The sequence below is a fragment of the Phacochoerus africanus genome, chromosome 2 (assembly GCF_016906955.1).
Source record: "Phacochoerus africanus isolate WHEZ1 chromosome 2, ROS_Pafr_v1, whole genome shotgun sequence".
NCBI lineage: Eukaryota > Metazoa > Chordata > Mammalia > Artiodactyla > Suidae > Phacochoerus > Phacochoerus africanus.
Window position 1 is genome coordinate 182,162,704 of NC_062545.1, and position 23,210 is coordinate 182,185,913.

Here is a 23,210-nt window from a genome sequence, read left to right on the forward strand (position 1 = left end):
TTGATATAAAGGGGAGATTCATCATTGGAGGCTACACCAGTAACAATTTTCTTTTCCCAGCTCATGAATTTGCTTTTTTTTTTTTTTTTTTTTTGCCACACCTGTGGCATGTTTAAGTTCCTGGGCCAGGGATCAAACCTGCACACCAGCAGTGACTTGAGCCACTGCAGTGACAAACCAGACCCTTAGCCCTTTGCACAAGGGAACTCCTCTCCTTTCCTCTCGAGCAGCATTACCTTTACCTTCTTGGCCAGATTCTCGAAATTTTCAAGTATTTGATTTCTAATGCTCAGCCCTGCTTATTTTAAAACCTCTCATTTTGCAGACGATTTCACATCAGATTCAAAATCTCTTTCCCTCCCTTTATACTATAGACCTACTCTAACCACAGTTTGTTTTTATATTTCTCCCACCTTTCCTTTGTTCTCTTCTTGGGAAGTAGATGCTAAAAGAGGTTTCCTTATTGCAACAGATCTCAATTTAGGCTAAATCATCCAGGGCCCTTTAACAAAAATAGCTTCTGATTTAACTGGACTGGATGGGGCCTGAACATGCTTTTTGTTTGCTTTTAATTTCCCATATGCAGCTAATTTGAGAAACACTGCCTTACTGGGGGTAGGGGGGCCTCTCTAATTAGCTGTCACTGCATTGTGCTAAGTGGCTCATGGGTTTATTGTGTACACCGGCAACTCCTACTTGCCTGGGAGACCAGAGACTCATTCCTGAGCAGTCCCTCCTAGTACTGGCAGTCTCTTAAAATCTGTGAGTCAGCTATACTCTGGCTGACCTCCAACCAATGGCATCCCACCCCACTCATCTTCTCACCTGCCTTTCAACCTCCTCATGTTGCTGCAGAAGTTCTCTAGCCTCCAAATCATCTATCACTTCTCTGGTTGGCAGGATCCATTTTTAACACCTCTCTGCCTGACAGTCTTACACTACTTCTCCAATTCCATTCCCACGCTCCTGAACTAAACGACAGATGTGTTTATCTGCTGGGTAAAGACAAACACTATCAGGTGGAAAAAATGCTAGTCTTCTCTCTTGCAGGAATCCTGGATCTTGAATTATTTCCTTGGGCCTCCCTCCTGTGGTTTCTGAGTACAAGTGCACCTTGTTCCTTCCTTCAAAGGACTAAATCCCTTTCGCCAACACCGCATTTCTCCAAAAGACCACTTCCGGGCCTCACCAGCTGTCTCTGGGATGTTAGTTGGCGACAGGGTGTATAATATAACCTGGCACCCTCAGTAAGCCCTGCGTAGCTCTGGTCCTACCAACGTGGCTCTCTGATCTTATAATGTGGGAATTGGTACCTTTTAACCTCCAATTCAGCCTAATTCCAGAATAAGAAAAAAGTTACACTTGACTTTGTTAGAGATTACTTAATTCTATAGTCAGCATTCAAAGTCAATTCCCCAGAAACAACGGTGATGCATGCATGCAAGTGACTGTGCACAGAGGCTGACCTCAGCCCAACTCCTCCACTGAGTTTTGAAGTATAAGGTGCTCCTGTCAAAGTGAAGGGGCTGGGCATTCACTGCAGGAAAGTCAAGAGGCACTCCAGGCCAAAGACCTTCAGGTTCTGCATTTTAGAAGTACAGTGAAAAGGGGAGGAGAATGAAAGGGATCCGAGGAATCTGAATGGACTACTATAGCTGGTCAATGTCAAACTAATTTCTTGCAAGTTCTGTTATGAAACAAGCTAGACAGTAATCATTTGTTCTAAGACTTCACTAATAATACCTGACATTATCTGTAACTAACAGTATCATATACTCAGGTTACACTAACTGCTTAGTAATATGCCGCTTTGTCAAAAGCTAAAGGCAGTTTGAAAAACAAACAAAAAACCAAAAACTAAAAACAACAACAACAAAAAGCCCCCAGCAGAACAAATTTTAAAGATTGAAGCAAGCTTGAAGGAAAAAAGCTGTTCTCTTGATGTTAACTTTTAATTTCTCTAAGTAGGGCTGCTTTGCTCTTTCTGAAGAGCAGTCACTTGCTTTAAATGTTCATTTTCTCCAAAGCTATTTCTGAAATATTCACAAAGTCACAGGATCTCAAGAAACAATGTTTATTTTAACACATAGTATGTGCCACCTAGCACTAATGCCTGTAAGTATCAGAATTCCATCTGGTTATTATTATGCTTTGGAACCACTCTTACTGAAATCTTGATAGATCAGTCTGTGAACAGATGATTATCACGAGAACATAAAACGGACTAAACAGAATCAAAATCATTTGGTAAATGTATAAGAATTACACTTGTAGTTACTTAAAAACCTTTCTCGGTTTCACATACACAAGTTAACACTAGTGATTTTGGCCACATTTTCCTGGAAGGTATACATGAGAAAAAGTGCATAAGCCACAAAAGTGCAAGAGCCTGAAGATGGGCTTTTTATTCTCAAATAAAAAATTTTGTAAAGATACTGTCTCCTCCCTCTCAATCTCCTGATTTCTTATTTTCATCTTTTCCAACTGACTACAGTATAATTTACTAACTCACATAGACATGTATGGTGGAGGAAAGGAAAAGAACTTTGGCCAAAATGGTTTTTTTTTTTTTTTTTAAGTAAAAGAACACTTAAATATTAAAGCTATCTTAAAAGCAATGAAGTGGAAGACACGTTGATAAAAAGCATTGTATACATGTTTGAAAACATTCTTTTAAATTTATTTTGAAGACAAACTAAAATTTACTGATTTGAATTTAAACATTATTAAATAGTACTAGATACCTCTCTTCAGAAACTGGATCAACTTATCTCTAGTTTCCTGAAAATATGCCAAGTCAACCATGCTATTTCACTGTTGATTTCTGGCAGACTTTAGGCTAACCTCAATACCTATTTTTATTTGAGGAGTGGCTGACACACAATGTTTCTTTTAAACAGAACTTGATGCTGAGCTATTTCAGTCCCACTGGTAGGCAGGCAGGCAGGCAGTCATCTTTCGTATTGCAGGCAGCCCATGGTGGTTGTCTATGTATCAGATCCCTAAGGACATGCTGGAAAAATCTGTAAACACAATCTTCCCATGTTGTATTCACATGCTCCATTCAAATCGTTTGCTTACCAGAAGATTTCATGATGGAAATTTCTATAAGAAAAAGATGGAAACTTTAAAAGATTAATTTTTTTTAATCACAGATTAAGCATTTACTGGGTACTTAATATTAGGTAATATGCCAAGTAATGGCTAAATGCAATTCAAAAACAGCCACGCAATGTGTTTAGAAATGTTTCTTTGCTAATGGTAAAGTATGAGCAACAAAAGAAGAAACAGATACACTGGACAACATCAAAATCAAAAAGCTCTATGCTTCAAAGGACAGATAATAAAGAAAATAAAAGGAAAAGCCACAGAATGAGAGAAAGCATTTGGAAGTCGTGTATCTGATAAGGGTCTAGTATCCAGAATACATAAAGAATGCTTACTACTCAACACTGAAAAGATAAATAACCCAGTCTGAAAACAGGCAAGGGATGACATACCCCCGTGGCTCAGCAGGTTAAAATCTGGCATTGTCACTGCTTTGGTTCTGGTTAGAGCTATAGCACAGGTTCAGTTCCTGGCTCAGAAACTTGCACATGCCATAGGTGTGGCAAAAAAAAAAAAAAAATAGGCAAAGGCTTTTGGTAAAAATGTACAAGTGACCAATAAGTACGTGAAAAGGTACTCAACATTATTAGCCATTAGAGAAATAAAAACAATGAGATTACCACTTAGTACCTACTAAGGTTAACTACAATAAAAAAGATGGATGATGATCAATGTTAATGAGGATATGAAGCAACTGGAACCCTGAGACATTGCTGATGGGAACAGAATGTGTATAGCAGCTTTGGAATAGTTTGGCAATTCCTCAGTAAGTTAAAAGTAGAGTTCCCTTGTAAGCTAGCAATTCTATTCTAGGTATATATATATAAACCCAAGAGATTTGAAAATGTATCACACAAAAAAATTTTACATGAATATTCAGAGCAGCATTATTCATGAGAGCCAAAAAGTAGAAACAATGGAAACTGCCCATGAACTGATGAATGGATGGATAAGATGAGGTAAATCCATACAAAAGAATATTACTCAACTAAAAAAGGAAAAGGAAGTAACTGCTAACAGGTATGGAGTTTCTTTTTGGCGTGATGAAAATGTTTAAAATTAAAAAGTGCTAATGGGGAGTTCCCGTCATAGCGCAGTGGAAATGAATCTGACTAGGAACCATGAGGTTGCGGGTTCAATCCCTGGCCTCAATCAGTGGGTTAAGGATCCAGTGTTGCTGTGAGCTGTGGTGTAGGTCAGACACGGCTCAGATCCCACATTGCTGTGGCTGTGGCATAGACCAGCAGCTGTAGCTCCTGGGAACCTCCATATGCTGCAGGTTCGGCCCTAAAGAAACAAAGGACAAAAAAAAAAAAAAAGTGCTAATGGCTGCCCAATTTACTGAAGTGTAAACTTTTTTAAAAGAGTAAACCCTTTTTTCCCTTTTTCAGCTGCACCCTCAAATTCCTGGGCCAGGGATCAAATCTGAACCAGAGCTACAACCTATGCCACAGCTGCAGCAACACTGGATCCTTAAGCCAATGTGTTGGGCCAGGAATCAAACCGCATCTCCTCAGAGTCAAGCCAGATTATTAACCCACAGTTCCACAGGGGAACTCCTCAAAAGGTAAACTTTATGATATGTAAATTATATTGTTTTTAAAAAAGTAAATTACTCTTTGCAAGAAAAAAAAAAGCCTTCGTTTTTAGGAAAAATAAAATCTTTATGCCTCAAAAAAAAAAAATTGCAACTTTTAAAACTACACAACAGCTTCAGCTAAAACTGACTCTTTTAAGACATGAAACATTTTAAATTTATCTTTTTATCTCTAGCACTATGCCACATAATGGCCGACTTGAATTACTAATCCCACAGCTCTTCGTTCCTTTGAGTTCCAGTATCTAATCTTTATTCCCAAAATTACACATTGTTTGCTTTTGGCTAGAATTCACATAATCAGAAAATTTCATCACAAACAAATTCAACCAAAGGAAAGATAATAGAAACAAGCGGAACTTATTAAATTTAGCACTCTCAATTCATAAAATTGTTCTTGTCCCTGCCTTATACCAGTCACATATACAGGAAGTGCTAGGATACAAAAATGGAGATAAAATTCTTTCAGCTTCAAACTCTAGGCATCAGAGATATAACATGCATAAAATGTAATTACTATAACAGGAAGCAACCAAAAAGGGGGACATATTAATTCTATTTAACTGAGTACATTTTTCTTTACTGGACAAATCTGCTTGTTATAGTTTACTCTGACCATTAAAAAATCTGGTTGGAGGAGTTTCCATCGTGGCTCAGTGGTTAACGAACCGACTAGGAACCACGAGGTTGCAGGTTCAATCCCTGGCCTTGTTCAGTGGGTTAAGGATCCGATGTTGCCATGAGCTGTGGTGTAGGTCACAAACATGGCTTGGATGCCGAGTTGCTGTGGCCGTGGTGTAGGCAGCAACTATAGCTCCAGTTAGACCCCTAGCCTGGGAACCTCCAAATGCCACGGGTGAGGCCCTAGAAAAGGCAAGAAAACAAAAAACCAAACCAAAACAAAAAAATCTGGTTGGATAAAGTTCACAAAGGTCAGAAGTGGTATTTTAAAACCTCTAAGAGATAACAAAAACTTATAAATAGCTAAGTCACTTGTCTAAGGTAATGCTCAATTAGAAAGCTGTATATATAATTTACAGCTGAAAAGGGCAAAACAGGGCTGCCTTATTTTAAAGGTAGAACCTAAAGCCAGGTAGGTTAGGCAATCTTAACCCTGAGACTTAGTGCCTGAGTTCAGGGAATCATCATAGCTATTTCCCCACATGAAAATTAACATCGAGGGAATTTCCGACTGTGGCTAGCAGTAACAAACCGAACTGGTATCCATGCGGATGCAGGTTCAATCCCTGGTCCTGCTCATTGGATTAAGGATCTGGCATTGCAGTGAGCTGTGGTGTAGGCCAGCAGCTCTAACTCCAATTCAACCCCTAGCCTGGGAACTTCCATGTGCCGCAGGTATGGCCTTTAAAAAAAAAAAAGAAAGAAAGAAAAAGGAAAAAACAAGAAAATTAACATCTAGATCACACATAAACTCAGAGACAGCATCTAGCATATGAAATCTTCTCAGAGGATGAAGAGCCGAAAATGTATTTACCGATTTTTTCTTTCTGATGTATAAAATGTGAATATCTTCACTTCGATATTCTTCATCATGTTTTTCCAAAGGAATTTTTTCAAAGTCAAAGTCTAATTGAAGGAGCTATAAATTTAAAAGAGATAAATTTCAAATTCAATAACATAAACTATCTTGTGGTGCTAGAAATCAGAAGGGTGGTTACCTTTGGAGTACCGAGTGAGGAGGAGCACATGAAAAACTGAGCTAAGCACTTGATACATGTGCATTTTCCATGTTATAACTCAATTGAAACTAATAATAAAAAGTTAAAATTATATACTGTTTCAAAAATTCATGAACATTCTTCATATTTAAGAAAAACATGAGAATAAAAATCCATTTCACCATATAATATGAGGTAGAGTCATGAAGAGTCACTTTACCCAAAGTAATTCTCTCACAGGATAAAACTGCAGGACTATAAACATGGACCCTTAAAAGGAGTCACTTGTAATATGATGGATTTTTGCCCATAAAAAGGGTTTGAGTGACAACTGGAGGAAGATGAGTAAAAGATAAATGGGACTCTATATACTACTTCTGCAACTTCCTATGGGCCTTTAATTCAAAAGAAAAAAAAAGGAAAGAAAAACCCCAAGAGGTATAATATCTTGGGTAAAGCTATCATAAAAATACAGTGGAAAACACTGAAATAACAACATAACATCTGTCATGTTTCTATGATGTAGTCTCCAAAAAAGTACATAGACATCAGTAATATGTTCCCAAAAGCCAACATCATGTTTAATAAAGAAATCCTGAAAACTTTCTCTGGAAAGACAAAGGTGTGGCCTTATTATTTTACATTGTTTTACAGATACAAGACCAACAAATTAGAAAAGAAAAATAAAAGGTCAGAAAAGGTGAGAAATGGGGAGGGAGGGTTATTAGAACAATGTGCTATGAAGAATCCTCTCATTGGGTTCATACAAACAGTATGAACCCTACTCAAAATTACCACAATATACCTGAACACAAAATCACATATAACCTCTCTGAAGGGTAATCGCTACAAAGATAGAACTAGTAGAATACTCACCTCAAAATACTTTTTCTCAATTTCTGGATTTTTTCCCATTGTTCGTTGTTCGTAACAACATATAATACAAGTATCGGATCCACTGAGATCTTTTAGGGTTTTCACAAGCGGCTCCAAAGACTGCTCAAAAAGGAATATAATATTTATGCCTTTTAAAAATTTATATTTACTTTAAAAGGGGTAGGGGAAGTGGAGGGGTAATTATAACTCCTCTACAATTTATCCAATTGTATCAATTTCAGTTTTCAGAGAAAGGATGCAAGTGACTGAATTTTAGAGTACCCATGGTTAAACAAATGGAATTAACTATACAGTTTTTTTTTTTTTTGTCTTTATGCGGCATATAGAGGCTCCCAGGTTGGGAGTCAAATCTGAGCTGTAGCTGCCGACCCACACCACAGCCACAGCAACTCAGGATCTGAGCCTTGTCTGCAACCTACACCACAGCTCCCGGCAACACCAGATCCTTAACTCACTGAGCAAGGCCAGGGATAGAACCTGCATCCTCATGGATACTAGTGGGGTTCGTTAACCACTGAGCCGTGATGGGAACTCCTAACTGCACTCTTAAAAACTGTATTTACTAGAGTTCCCTTTGTGGCTCAGCAGGTTAAGGACCTGATATTGTCTCTGTGAGGATGTGGGTTCAAGCCCTGGCCTCACTCAGTGGGTTAAGAATCTGGCATTGTCACAAGCTACGGCGCAGATCAAAGATGTGGCTCGGATCTGGCACTGCTGTGCCTGTGGTGTAGGTTGGCAGCTGCATCTCCAGTTTGACTCCTAGCCTGGGAACTTCAATATGCTGCAGGTGGGGCCACTAAAAACAAAACAAAAAAATTTTTCTTTAATTTAACAATCGATAATTTCCCTACAATTCTGACCCTAATTTGAACATGTTGGCTCAATGCCCATTACTTAAAAAATGAGTGATGTCTACAATATATACAAACTGATATTTTAAAAAAAAATCCTATAAATGTAATACATCTTGCCACAGAACAATGAATTCTTTACAATACAACTTAACAGTTAAAATCACTAATGTCATATTAAATTTACTTGGAACAGCTAAATAAAAAAAATAAAAATAAAAAATCTTAGCCTTACATAGGAGATCCAAAAGGCAAAATCCTTTAAAAATTTTATAGAAGCCTCTAGTAAAATGCATGTAACACTTTTCTCAAAATGCTTCATGGGCCTCTATGTTAAAATCATGAGTATGTAAGTGTAGTCCGTGGTGACTTTTATTTTTTCTTTACTGTGTCATCAATTACAGAATAAATTTGCATTAAAATATGTAAAAATGCTTAGACATGTGTGCTTTAGAACCCATGGAAAACGGTGTATCCGACCTCTAAACGAAGAAATTTCACTCATTACTCACCTCTTCGTAGTATATGCAGTCAGCCATCAGTATGTAGTCTGGTGGAGAAGGAAAGTCTTCTATTTCTTCCCCCCTTAAAAATGTCAACCAAATATTTTTCACTGTTGCTTTAATAACTTAAAATATTCTTGTTTTATAAACAAGACCCAGAAAATTCCCTTCGAATTAACCGTACTTACAGTGAAACACAATTTAAAGCAAACTACAAATCGTTATCTAAAAAAATCTTAAAGGCCATACAAACCATTTCAGTACCTTGGCTTGAATAGAACCAGTGACAAGATGCTTGTTCATATTAATATTCATCTTCAGTAAGTCCTGCAATTCCTCAAGATCGGTGACTATGACATCTGCCCTATAAAATAACATTGATTGAGGTAGAGGCACAAGGTTGGGAAGCCAGTAATGGCGGTTTCTCCAACAAAGCGCCGTCCCTTCCCGCCAGCTCTTACCCGAGGGTAGCAGCCATGAGCCCCACCGCCCCGGTGCCAGAGCCCAGCTCCAGCACCGACCGCTGGCTCAGAGTGTGGGCCCCATCGCCGGAAAACCCGGGCGTTTCCAGGTATTTAGAAAGGACAATGGCAGCGTCCCAAACAACGCAACCCACGCCGCCGGAGCCATACTGCTGCAGTCGTAACACCGTGCCATCTCGCTTCTCCAAAACTCGCACAAAGTTCAGCAGCGTGTCCTCCTCGGATGACTCCAGAGTAGCCGCCATCGCTGCCTGGCAACAAGATGTGGCGCACGCGGTGACGTCACAACCATGCGCACAGCCCCGCTCCTGGACTTGCTTGGGGCCCCGCTTCTCCTGGCGGAGGTGTTGGCGCCAGAGCGCATGCGCGAAGGCAGAAAGCCCGGAAGGCAAGGCTCCACCAGCGTGCCTACCCCATGACCAGGGCTTCCCCTAGGAGCGGAACTGACACGTTCTTCCCAAAATTTCAAGTCTGGCTTCAAGAACTGACAGTTTAGATCAATTTTCCGGACAAAGCTAGTATTATAATCTGCTCTTAAAAAAAAAAAGCCAACCTGAGTATTTTTACCTGGTTGGAGACTGATTCACACAGCATTTGCCGGCCTTAAATCCAGGCAGCTTCCAAGATTCTACCGAGGATAGCAGCTATCATCCTACTAATTTTAAATTTAGGAGGATAAGATTTTCTAACATGCTAATTTTTCATCTGAATGCGTCAAAATACTCGCAGGAATCTTGATTGCATTTAACAGTGAAGGTAAAGTTATCCCTCCAAAGTTTACATCACTTGAATTCTTTAGGATTATGGAATTTTAATTGCACAAAATAGGGAAAATAATTTATTTCTACAGAACTCAACAATCTTACCCCCTTGTTCCATATAATGAAAACACATATTTTAAAAGTCTTTAAAAAATTAAGACTGGGGTGATTTATTAATCTTGTTAGAAACTCTGATACAAAGCACAGTAAAAGGCCATTGACCAGTAAATAAACAACGTGGCTTTTAACTACTTTACAACTGCTGCTGTGGCACTGAGAGCAAAACACACTTTTTCATCACTTTGAGGGAAGGAGTCCAAATCAAATGGCAAATAAAAGTTTTACTCACTTTTCTGATTAAAAAGTTTAATAAAGCTTTAAGTATATGCTGGTTTAAATATTACCAATCTAAAAAAATATTTTAAAAAATTTTATTAACACAGGATTTACAGGGAAAGTTACTAGGTTTTCAAGGCAATGCAGTTGGTTCCTAGGCCATAAGAAACTTGTCCTCTGAATTCATGAATTAGTAAAGTAGCAGACTGTATTATAGGCCTTAAGTCACATAAACTTATATACATTATTAGCACTGTCTTTAAATATACAATATAAACAAAACTGTACATATATGGCATATTAACTTTACATCCCAAAACAATAGGCAACTCGTTAGCTAAAGACACCATAGTCTGCAAAAACAAAAAGGCACATCTGTATAAGATATATGCCCTTTTTCCCTCTATGATTGGGTTAGGTAGTCTGTTTACATTTTGACAAAATAATAAACACAGTGCATTCTATTATTTTCATTTTCTTTTTCATTTTTGTCTTCAGCAGCAAATTCTGGCATTTAAGACATGGCATTAAAGAGTTTAAGAACAGTGGGTGTTATTCACAATTTTCCTAAATGTAAAAACTAGATGTAAAAACTAGAAGATGGTCAAAGAGGCTTAAAAAATCAGTATCACTCACCCCCCCATACGTGTGTAAATTCACTGCCTTAAAAAGTCATCTATTACTCAAATTTGAAAAATTCCACAAATGCACTATCCCCTTTCAGTGCAATCAATTATCACTTTAAACCATATTTTAGCAGAGTCTACAGTGCAAATATAATTTCTTTATACTGGCCTTTTGGCAGCACTGAGGATCTAAGACAAGGCAATGCTACTGATCACCTGAGGATAATGGTAAAGGACTTCTGTATTTTCATTTTTCCAATTTTTAAAAGCTTATTTGATCAGTAGCATTTTTGTAAGAGCATTATTTTTAAAAAGTACTAAAATACTATGCATTTTTGAATAAATTAAAAAAAAAACTTTACAAATACCATTCCAGTGTCAATGACTACATATGGCTAAGGTCATTGAGGAGTTTCTGCATTTTCTAGCAAAGGCAGTCTATACAATGGGGGGTGCGAAAGCTCCCGTTTATAAGTCTTTGGTGGCAGTTTTGGTAGGTGAGGGCTTGAATTCTGCCTTGGTGGAATAGGGGGGGCTTGAGGATGAGCGAGATTATTTTGACTAGAACTGAGCACATAGCATCGACGTGGTACTCTCGGAGATGGTGTGCTTGGAGGAGTGTTTGGAGAATTTGGACACATACTAACATCTCTGAACCAGTCTGGATCTCTGTGAAGATGTCCCAGTGGAGGTGGCTGGAGAGTAAATGGACAGTTTATAAAGTGTTCTGGAGGCCGAAGGGGAACCGGTGGAGGGGTATCAGGAAGAGGATCTCTTGGCGGTGGTAGAGGTGGACTAGGCAGAGGTCCGTCAAACACACCAGTAGGAGCAGGAACTCTGGGTTTTACCTTTGGAGGAGGAGGTTGTCTTGGTGGAATAGCAGGGGGGTCATCATCAGATTTCATATTTCCCTCAAAAACAAAAATATTAAATTATACTTCTGTTCTCCTGAAAAATTCGTGAGAAAAAGTCTTAAAAAGATTGAAAAATTCTTGTAAGTTAAATCTAGAAAGTCCAAAATACATTAATCTGGTTTAATGTTCAGATTTGTGAATAAATTACTCCCAGCCTCACTCAAGGCTCAGTTTACTATTTTTATATATGAGATGTTTTAACTGAAATCTTAGAACATAAAGCCTCAGATTACCTTGTTTTGCATACACAGTTTATAAGTTTATGTATTTTAATTATAATAATGGGCAAGTGAGTGAAAAGAATACATAGCTTTTTAGACATGAAAGGACATGATATCAAGAGGACTTAATATGTATCCAAATATACCTTATTTGGTATATGAAAAATATCTTAATATACCAAATTCTAGTTTTTGGTCACTGACTTCTACTATCCTCAGGGAGGCTGAAAGTGGGAGTTTTTTGGTTGTTTTTCTTTTTTTCTTTTTATGGCTGTACTCGCGGCATATGGAAGTTACCAGGCTAGGGGTCCAATCAGAGCTGTAGCCACTGGCCTATGCCACATCCATAGCAATGCGGGATTTGAGAGCTGCGTCTGCAACCTATACCACAGCTCATGGCAATGCCGGATCCTTAACCCACTGAGCAAGGCCAAGGATCCAACTCACAACCTCATGGTTCCTAGTCAGGTTCGTTAACCACAGAGCCATGACAGGAATTCCAAAGTGGGAGTTCTTAAAATATGATATGATCCAGGGATCAACAGCATCAGCACTAGAAGGGAACTTGTTAGAAATGCAGGAATTCCCATGGTGGCTCAGTGGAAACAAATCCGACTAGTAACCATGAGGCCTCATTCAGTGGGTTAAAGATCTGGCACTGCCATGAGCTGTGGTGTAGGTCACAGACATGGCTCGGATCCTGCACTGCTGTGGCCGGCAGCTGTAGGTCCGATTAGACCCCTAGCCTGGGAACCTCAATATGCTGTAAGTGAGGCCCTAAAAAGCAAAAAAAAAAAAAAAAAAAAAAAGAAAGAAATGCAAATTCTTGAGCCCCAGATCTACTGAATCAGAAACTCTGGCCGTCTGGTTTTAACAAGCCTTTCAGGTACTTCCGGTCAGACTAAAGTTTGGAGAACGCTCTGAATACTAAAATTCTTTCCATCTATCAGAAATAAATGTACTTCTGAGTATCTGTGAATCTTCCCAGCTTCTTTTTAAGAAAGAGTATTATGAGGATTAAACAATTATTTAAAGTATTTTTAAAATAAAACAACCTAAATGTTTAAAAACCATAAAGGGTGGCCAAAGTATAATCGACAGACTCTTTATAAGAACAAGCAAGTTCTGAGGATTCACAGCTTTGATTAAGTTAAGGCAAACCTAAGTCCTGTTGACTACCTTGGAATTTGAAGCATCATGATCAAACTTTTTTCGAGGAGGAAGCGGAGGAGGAATCAGTGGCTCTTCACTTAGTTTATGTAAACTACCACATGAACTGAAGAAAGACTCTGGAGGTAAAAAAAGATTAGTTTAACCACAATTCACAAACCAGTTATAAGACAAAACTTTATTTCAATCTTTGATCAACCAACCTCCACTATGGCCAACCTCTGCTATGGCCTCAGTCAGGCTGTATTGCAGCTGACTGTTGGTTTAGCCATCCTCTCCATTAAGCTGAAGGCTTGCTTTTTGAGGGCAGTGTGTACTTATTTTCATGTCTGTAGCATCCAGCACAGTGGTAGTGCATGTTAGGTACTAAGCTAAATGAAGATACACTATTTAATTAAGATCCAAATCTTTTTATAATCTAAAACAGACACAATAAGTATATTTGTCTATATAAACTGTAGTAAATCCCAGAGAAAGATCATTCATAAAGGGAGACCATGCATTTCTGAAGCAGCTCTTATTAGATACATTTCTATACAGGTAATAAAACCTTCCATAGGGTAGGGTTGTATCACAGAACTTTTCTCTTTGCAAGTCTGTCACGGATAATATACAACCACATTAAAGGAAATTTACCAAACAATAAAAGCATTAGAGGAAATATCACCCCTAAATATACCAATCAGACAAAGAATAAGAACTTTTTTTTTGGCCATGCCTGAACCTGGAGAACTCCTTTTGATGATGATGAATCCATCCCATATGATTTAGTCAGCCAATTCCAGCAGAGTACTCCAATTCCAGTCAAGCGGACAAAGGACCCACTCTCTCACTTTCCTAACATGATCAGATGTTTATTTACCTCTCTTTCATGCATGCAGTCATGTGCTTCATTGAAAAGCTGACCTTACCCCTTAACTCCAGAGATGGGGCCTGATTAGCATTCCCTCAGCCAGAGTAATTGGTTTAGCTATGGGCATATAACCTAATTCAGACTACTGAAATCTGAAAGGAGGTTTGCTAGAAGCTACTGAAAAGGAAGTTCCTTGCTCTTTCAGAAGTCTGTCAGTCTTTCTCTGTACCTCCCTCTTCTTTCTTACTTGACTGAACAAAGAAGTACATAATCTTTATTGCTCCTGCCACCACTCTTACGATCCTGAGGAAACACAGCTTTAGATAAAGCTGATAACCTGGATAAAACAATGAAGAGTCAGAAAGAAACCTGGTCTTTAATATCATGGAACCAATGAATCAACCAGACTTAAAGAAGTCTTCCTCCAGAGTTCCAATTACCTGAGTTAGAATACTTTCTTAGTATTTAAGGCAGACTGAGTTGAGTCTTCTCTTCCTTAACAGAAGCACATACACTTGTGGAAATAGAAAATATCATAATGATAGTGGGACAGCTACAAACATTTCTGAATCTAAGCCTGACTCCACAGTCAGACCACTTAATCACTACATATGTTTCTCCATAGAAGGCACTCAATAACCCTTGTTCAAGTGTGAACTTCAACTTTATTTTTTATTAAATAGGCTTTCTCCACAAGATTATAAAAGTCTTGTGAACATTTAAAATAACTTCAGTATTCCAAACTAGTGAAAGTCATTTTAGCACACAATTTCTGTAATGTTAGGTAGCTGTGTAAGTTACTTTCAATATTTTACCATTCATTCATCCATCCATTCAACAAATACTTATTGGGACTCTGCTATAGTGCCTGCCACTAGTAATATGTAGGGAACAAGAAGCAAAAATTCATGTCATAATGGAGCTTACATTCTAGGTTGATAAGAAAGAATAAGATAATTAAGGAAAAGCATAACTGCTATAATAAAGGAACAACTATTAGGTAGGAAAGGGGGGATAATTTTAAACAGGGTAATTAGGGAAGACTCACTCAGGTTACCCTGAGCAAGAGCCTGAAGAACGAGGGAGCATGCCATGAGGCCAGATGGGTAAAGAGCACTCTAAGCAGAAGGAATAGCAAGAGCAAAAGTCCTGATGTGGGAGTGTGTTTTGTTCAGGAGGCCAGAGAGCTGAAGCAGAGTGAGTGATGGGAGGGAACAGTAGGTGATGAAGTCTGAAAGACCAAAGCAGGCCAAACTGCATAGCACTTTATGAGTCCTTTTTGAAAGAACTTTGGCTTTTACTCAAAGATGGTAAGCCACTGGCTTTAAGTATAGGTGTGACAATTCTAACCTACATACTAAAAAGACCTATCTGCTGCACTGAAAACAGACTGAAGTGTGGAAGGTGGGAGGTCAGGATGCTACTATAATAAGCCAGGTAAATGATTATGGTTGCTCGGACCAGGACGGTAGCAGTTAAGAGGTTAGGTCTTGGATATATTTTGAAGGTAAATAAGACTTGCTCATGGATCACATCTGGGGTAAGAGAAAAAAAAAGTAGTAAAGGAAAACTCTAATATTTCTGGCCTAAGAAATTAGACAAATATGATTACAACTGAGAAGAGGCAACGGGAGGGACGACTTTAGAGGGGATGATATCCAAATAGAGATAATGAATAGGTCATTGAATAGATAAGTCTCAAGGTAAAGAAAGAGGTTTAGGGTAGAGAAAAAAACTAGGGGATTATCATCATATAGATGATACAACACTGAATGAGACACCAAGTGAGTGAGAAGAAAGAGATTCAGGGGCTTAGGGCCTTCCAATATTAATAGGTTGGGAAAATGAAGAGGACCCAGCAAGAGAAACTAAGGAGCTAAAAGTAAAGTAGAAAAAAACCAAGAGAGTGGGATGAACAATGTGATCTTCATGTATACATTTTCTTCACAAAAATTTTTTGGCATTTGGTGTTAACAAAGGCGGAGGCTTTGTCTTTGTTGTTTGCCACTGAATCCTTAGTACTTAGCAGAGTAGCTGGTACAAAATATTCAATTTGCTATTGAATGAATAAGACCAAAGGGTGTTAACATATTTTGCTTTGTTATGTTATTTTTAGATTTCTTTCCAAAAGGATCACACTATACATCAATCTGCAAGGGATAAGTAAGGTACCTTACTTATGAGAGCACCTTTTAACACAGGCTTGCTCATACTTAGATGTAAACTGTCTATTCACGTCCACTGTTAATGGAGTCTTGCTGTTTATCTCCTATGTGAGCACATCTCATACTTAGATTTTCTTTCAGGTATTCAGAATCTTATACAGTTATTCTCAGTATTTTCTGCTAAAATTCAAAACAAAATTTTCTTTATCACATGGCAAGTGTATTTAATAATAACCATTCAGAATAATGTCTAGAACTCCTGGTTCTAAAATGACATAGTGGAGGAGGAGGAGCAAGATGGTGGAGGAGCAAGAGGTTGCGCTCATCTTCTCCCAAAAACACATCAAAAAAACACATCTACATGTAAAATGACTCGTACAGAACATCAACTGAATGCTGGCAGAAGAACTTAAACCTCCAAAAAGGGCAAGAAACTCTTGACATAAATGGGTAGAACAAAAGAAAAGAGAGAGAGAGAGAAAAGCGATCAGGACAGGACTAGCATTCCTGAGAGGGAGCAGTGAAGGAGAAAAGGAACCCACATCCTGGGAAGCCACCTAACTGACGGAAAGATCAGCCAAATCAGAGGGACCTTAAAGTCCCCGAGAAAAGTGTAGCAGCTGGACTGAGAATGGCAAAGCAGAATGAGAGCCTCACAGATCATCTGAACCACTGGCCTAGACACCATAGCCTAAGATGCTCAGGTGGCACTGGGCACTGAGATTTAGGCTCTAGAGGTGAGTCCTGGGGAGAGGACTGGGGTTGGCGGTGTGGAGACAACCTAAGGGGCTAAGGAGCAATACACCACGGGTGGGGAAGTGGTGTGCTACGGGCTGGGGAGTGGAATGCCAGAGCAGAGGGAACTCGGGAGAAGGTCCGCACCTGCAGGAGAGGAAAGGTGCCATTGCTGGGGAGAGCGAGAGGAGGAGGGGCAGACCGCCATAGGAAACTTCCTGCACCCAAGTGTGTGTGAGTGCACATGCTGGCGGGATCTCAGAGAGTAGGGCAGCTCTGGCACAGGCTATGGGCGGCGAGAAGCCTCTTGCTCATTTATGGGAGACCAGGCACTACTTGCGCTGGGCACTGATGGCCAGGCACCTCTTGTGTGGGCCAAGGGCATCAGGGGGCTAAGTGCGACAGGATGCCTCTTGAATGATCTAAAGGCGGCAGGGACAAACTTCAGGAGTCGGCTCAAAGGCCAGAGGGAGGCGTGGCTTGCCACCACTGCGGGCCTGTCACCTCAGGGGTTGGCAAAAAAGAAAAAAAGAGGGCACTGCAACAAGCACCATATGATGTTGCTCTCACTCTCCTGGGAACACACCGGCCCTGCAGCTGCCACTGCCAAATGCTCTGGGTGGTGCCCAAATACTTGGTCACTGGACCCTACAACTAGGAGCAGCTGGTGCAGCACCTCCTGTGGGGGCTAAGCAGGATGAGGTACTTCTTGCATGGTCTACAGGAGGCGGGGGCAAACCACTGCAGTTATCTCTGGCTCCAGAGGTGGGAGTGGCTTGCTACCACTGTGGGTCCGTGAACAGACATCACTTGCAGCTCCATTCACCTCAAGGGCACCAAAGAGGAGGGCATTGTGACCAAACACCTCCTGTTGATGCACTCGAACCCCTGGGAACATACCCGCCCTGCTGTTGCCACTGTCAAATACTATGGGCAGTACCCAAATGCCTGATCTCTGTTACTTTCCAGGATCCTGTAACTAAGAGCAGCCTGTGCAGCACCTTCTATGTGGGCTAAGTAAGATGGATTGCTTCATGCAAGGTCTACAGGTGGTGGGGGCAAACCACTACAGTTATCACTGACTCCAGGGAGTCATGGCCCGCTACCAATTGGGGTCCCTGGACAGGCTCCACCTGCAGTTCCAATCACCTCAGAGGAGGGCACTGCAATTGAATACAAGCTGTTGTTGCTCTCACTTCCCTGGGAACTCAAACACCCTGCTGCTGTTACTGCCAAATGCTCTGGTCCTCGTAGATCTGCCTAGAGCTCATTACCACTCCCCAGGGCTCTGCAACTAGGAGTTGCCTATGCCAACTTCCTGAAGGTCCTTGTTGCTGTTGAGAGCCCAATGACCAGGCACTGACTGTTGGCCCTACCCATTGCCTCCTTCTCCCTGAAAACACACTGAACATCCTGGGGATAACAGCCTGCTCACACCAAAGAAAGAGACAGCAAATATTCAAACTCCCACACCAAAAATAAATAGTAACACCCCCCAAAATACAAAGGGGTGCTCTTGCATAGAAGTAGCCTTACAAGACTACAGTTTGGCTTCCCCGAACTCACAGAAAAACACGAGCAAGATGAAGAAGCTCAGAAACCATTCCCAGTTAAAGGAACAGGAAAATTCACCTAAAGTAGTCAACAACGAAACAGACCTCTGCATCCTGAAAGACAATGAATTCAAAAGGGAGACAGTGAAAATACAGAAGGAATTAAGGCCGAATATCAAGGACTTAAGAGAGGATATGAACAGTAGTGCAGATTCCCTTAGAAAAAACTAGAAAATATAAGGAGGAGCCAAGAAAAACTAGAAAATTCATTTGCAGAGATGCAAACAAAGCTAAAGGCAATAAAGAGCAGAAGGAATAATGCAGAGAAATGAATTAGTGACGTGGAAGACAGAAAAATGGAAAACACCCAATCAGGACAGCAGACAGAAAACCAAATGAAAAAGCATGAAAGCAATATAAGAGATCTATGGGATAATATAAAGCAGGCCAATATACACACAATAGGAGTTCCAGAAGGAGAAGAAAAAGAAAAGGGGATAGAAAATATATTTGAAGAAATTATGGCTGAAAACTTTCCAAATCTAAAGGAAACTGATATCGAGATACAGGAAGCAGAGAGGGCCCCAAACAAGTTGAACCCAAACAGGCCCACACCAAGACATAATAAGAATGGCAAAAGTTACAAAGAGGATTCTAAAGGCAGCAAGAGAAAAGCAAAGCGTTAGTTATAAGGGAACCCCCATATAGCTACCAGCTGATTTCTCTACAGAAACACTACAGGCCAGAAGGGAGTGGCAAGATATATTCAAAGTGCTGAAAGGAAAAAAATCTGTGGCCTAGAATACTCTATCCAGCAAGAATATCATTCAAAATAGAAGGGGAAATAAAGGATTTCTCCAACAAACAAAAGCTAAAAGAGTACAGCAACACTAAACCCATTCTAAAAGAAATACTGAAAGGGCTTCTCTAAACAAACAAACAAACGAAAAAAAACCCCAAAGAATTAGGATGGAGGAAACCACAAATGGAAAACAATCACTTAAATAAGGCAGCATACAGATCTAAACATGAAGATATTTTTTAAAAAAAATACATCAAAATCATAGAATGTGGGGAAGGAAAATAAGAAAATATAGACTCTTTTTTTTTTCTTTAAATAATGTGTTTGAGCCTATATGACTATCAGGCTAAAGCAAGCAGATACAGGAAGGGGTTAACATACTTAAAAATCAGGACAACCACAAATCAAAACCAAACATTACATTCACAATAACTAAAAAGTACTCAAGCATAAAATAAATGGAAATCATCCAACCAAAAAATGAAGAGAAACACAGAATCAACTGGAAAACAAGGTTTAAAATGGCAATAAATACATATCTATCAGTAATCACCTTAAATGTCAATGGACTAAATGCTCCAATCAAAAGACACAGAGTGGCAGGTTGGATAAAGAAGGAAAAACCTTCAATCTGCTGCCTACAAGAGACTCACCTTAGGGCAAAGGACACATATAGATTGAAAGTGAGGGGATGGGAAAAGATATTTCATGCCAATGGACAAGACAGGGAAGAAGGAGTTGCAATACTCATTATCACACAAAATAGGCTGTAAAATGAAGGCCATAAAGAAAGACAAAGAAGGACACTATTTAATGGTTAAAGGATCCATTCAAGAAGAGGATATTACAGTCGTCAATATATAGGCCCCTAATATAGGAGCACTCAGAAACCTACAATAAATACTAACACACGTAAAAGGAGAAATTGATGAGAATACAATCATAGTGGGAGACTTAACACCCCATGCGTATCAATGGACAGATCCTCTAGATAGAAAATCAGTAAAGCAACAGAGATCTTAAAGGACACAATAGAAACGTTAGACTTAATCGACATTTTCAGGACATTACATCCAAAAAAGTCAGAATATACAGTCTTCTCAAGTGCACATGGAACATTCTCAGGGATCAATCACATACTGGGGCACAAAGCTAACCTCAACAAATTGATGAATATAGAAATTATGCCAAGTATCTTCTCTGACCACAATGGCATGAAACTAGAAATCAACCACAGGAAAAGAACTGAGGAAAAACTTACTGCATAGAGACTAAACAACATGCGACTAAAAAACCAACAGGTCAATGAGGAAATCAAGAAACAAATTAAAAAATGCCTCGAGACAAATGATAATGAAGACACAACCACTCAAAATCTATGGGAAGCCACAAAGGCGGTGCTCAGAGGGAAATTCATAGCAAGACAGCCCTTCCTCAAAAAAGAAGAAAAATCACAAACAACAACTTAACCCACCACCAAAATGAATTAGAAAAAGAAAAACAAACAAAACCTAAAGTCAGCAGAAGGAGGGAAATCATAAAGACCAGAGAGGAAATCAATAAATTAGAGATTCAAAAAACAATAGAAAAAAATCAGTAAAACCAAGAGCTGGTTCTTTGAAAAGGTAAATAAAGTTGACAAACCTCTGGCTAGACTCACACCAAGAAGAGGAGAGGAAAAAACCCAAATAAACAAAATAAGAAATGAAAAAGGAGAAGTCACAATGGATACTAACTACAGAAACACTAAAAACCATGAGAGACTATTACGAACAACTGAATGCCAACAAATTTGACAACCTAGAAGAAATGGACAACTTTCTAGAGACTTACAGCCTGCCAAAACTGAATCGAGAAGAAACAGATCAACTGAACAGACCAATCACTAGAAATGAAATTGAATATGTCATAAAAACACTTCATACAAATAAAAGTCCAGGACCAGATGGCTTCACAGGTGAATTCTACCAAACATACAAAGAGGAACTTACACCCATCCTCCTTAAACTTTTCCAAAAGGTGGAAGAAGAAGGAACACTCCCAAAGACATTCTATGACACCACCATCACTCTAATTCCAAAACCAGACAAAGATACCTCCAAAAAAGAAAACTATAGACCAATATCTTTCATGAGTATAGACGCAAAAATTCTCAACAAATTTTAGCCAACTGCATCCAACAACATATAAAAAAGATCAGACACCACGACCAAGTGGGCTTCTTCCCAGGTTCAGAAGGATAGTTCAACATATGCAAATCAATCAACAACATACACCACATTAACAAAAGAAAAGTCAAAAACCACATGGTCATCTCAATAGATGCAGAAAAAGCATTTGACTAAGTCCAACATCCATTCATGATGAAAACTCTTACCAAAGTGGGTAGAGAGGGAACATACCCTAATATAATAAAAGCCCATTTACAACAAACCCACAGCAAATGTAAAACTCAATGGAGAAAAGCTGAAAGCCTTCCCACTAAAATCTGGAACAAGACAAGGATGCCCACTCTCACCACTGTTATTCAACGTAAGTATTTGAAGTCCTAGCCACAGCAATTAGAAAAACGAAAGAAATAAAAGGCATCCAAATAGGAAGAGAAGAGGTAAAACTGTCACTGTAAGCAGATGACATGATACTACATATAGAAAACCCTAAGGACTTAACCGAAAACCTACTCGACTGGTCAATAAATTCAGCAAAGTAGCATGATATAAGATTAACAAATCAGTCGCATTTCTGTATACTAACAATGAAATATTAGAAAAGGAATACGAAAATACAATACCTTTTAAAATTGCACCCCCCAACAATCAAATACCTGGGAATACACCTGACCAAGGAGGTAAAAGACTTAGATGCTGAGAACTAAAAAACATTCATCAAGGAAATTAAAGAAGATATAAAGAAATGGAAAGATGAGAAAAAAGAATGTATACATATAAGTGTAACTAGGTCACCATGCTTCACCGTAGAAAATCGACAGAACATAGTAAACCAGCTACAATGGAAAAAAATAAAAATCATTATATTAAAAATTAAAAAAATTAAATTTAAATTTAAAAAAAGAAATGGAAAGATATTCCATGCTCCTGGGTGGGAAAAGTTAGTATTATGAAAATGGCTGTACTACCCAAAGCAATCAACAGATTCAATGCAATCCCTATCAAATTACCCATGACATTTTTTACAGAAATAGAAGGAACAACCCAAAAACTTATATGGAACCATGAAAGACCCAGAATTGCCAAAGCAATTCTGAGGAACAAAAACCAAGCAGGAGGCAAACCCTCCCAGACCTCAGGCAATATTACAAAGCTGCACTAATCAAGATAGTGTGCTACTTGCACCAAAACAGTCATACAGACCAATGGAACAGAATAAAGAACCCAGAAATAAACCCAAATACCTATGGTCAATTAATCTTTGATAAAGGAGGCAAGAACATAAAATGGGAAAAAGTCTTTTCAGCAGGTGCAAATCAATGAAACTAGAATACATCCTCACACCATGCACAAACATAAACTTGAAATGGCTGAAAGACTTAAATATAAGACAACAAACCATCAAACTCGTGGAAGAGAGCATAGGCAAAACATTCTCTGACATTAACCTTACAAATGTTTGCTCAGGTCAGTCTCCCAAAGCAACAGAAATAAAAGCAAAAATAAACCAATGGGAACTAATCAAACTGACAAGTTTTTGTACAGCAAAGGAAACCAAAAACAAAAAGATAACACACAGAATGGGAGAAAATAGTTTCAAACGATGCAACGGACAAGGGCTTAATCTCTAAAACATACAAACAACTTAGACAACTCAAGAGCAAAAAAGCCAACAACCCAATGGAAAAATGGGCAAAAGACCTGAGCAGACATTTCTCCAAGGAACATATACAGATGGCTAACAAGCACTTGAAACAATGCTCAACATCCCTGATGATTACAGAAATGC

At 39.1% G+C, this 23,210-nt stretch overlaps 2 protein-coding genes across 3 annotated transcripts in view; both read right to left on the reverse strand.

Annotated features, from left to right (window-relative positions):
* Positions 1 to 2,060: 2,060 nt before the first annotated feature.
* On the reverse strand, positions 2,061 to 9,882 carry VCPKMT (valosin containing protein lysine methyltransferase). Its single transcript, XM_047767285.1, has 6 exons — positions 9,097 to 9,882; positions 8,889 to 8,999; positions 8,645 to 8,717; positions 7,261 to 7,380; positions 6,201 to 6,305; positions 2,061 to 3,105 (listed from the first exon to the last, which is right to left on the reverse strand). Exons 1-6 carry the CDS (start codon positions 9,360 to 9,362, stop codon positions 3,091 to 3,093), a joined length of 690 nt encoding a protein of 229 aa, XP_047623241.1. The 5' UTR covers positions 9,363 to 9,882; the 3' UTR covers positions 2,061 to 3,090.
* A 141-nt stretch (positions 9,883 to 10,023) lies between these two features.
* The window catches only part of SOS2 (SOS Ras/Rho guanine nucleotide exchange factor 2), a 107,796-nt gene continuing 94,609 nt past the window's right edge, over positions 10,024 to 23,210 (reverse strand). For both annotated transcript variants that reach the window (XM_047767274.1, XM_047767276.1), the window contains 2 exons: positions 13,155 to 13,264; positions 10,024 to 11,751 (listed from right to left, as the gene is read on the reverse strand). In XM_047767274.1, the coding sequence (XP_047623230.1) occupies positions 11,242 to 11,751; positions 13,155 to 13,264 (620 nt within the window). In that variant the 3' untranslated portion in view covers positions 10,024 to 11,241. The remainder of the gene's footprint in view (positions 11,752 to 13,154; positions 13,265 to 23,210) is intronic.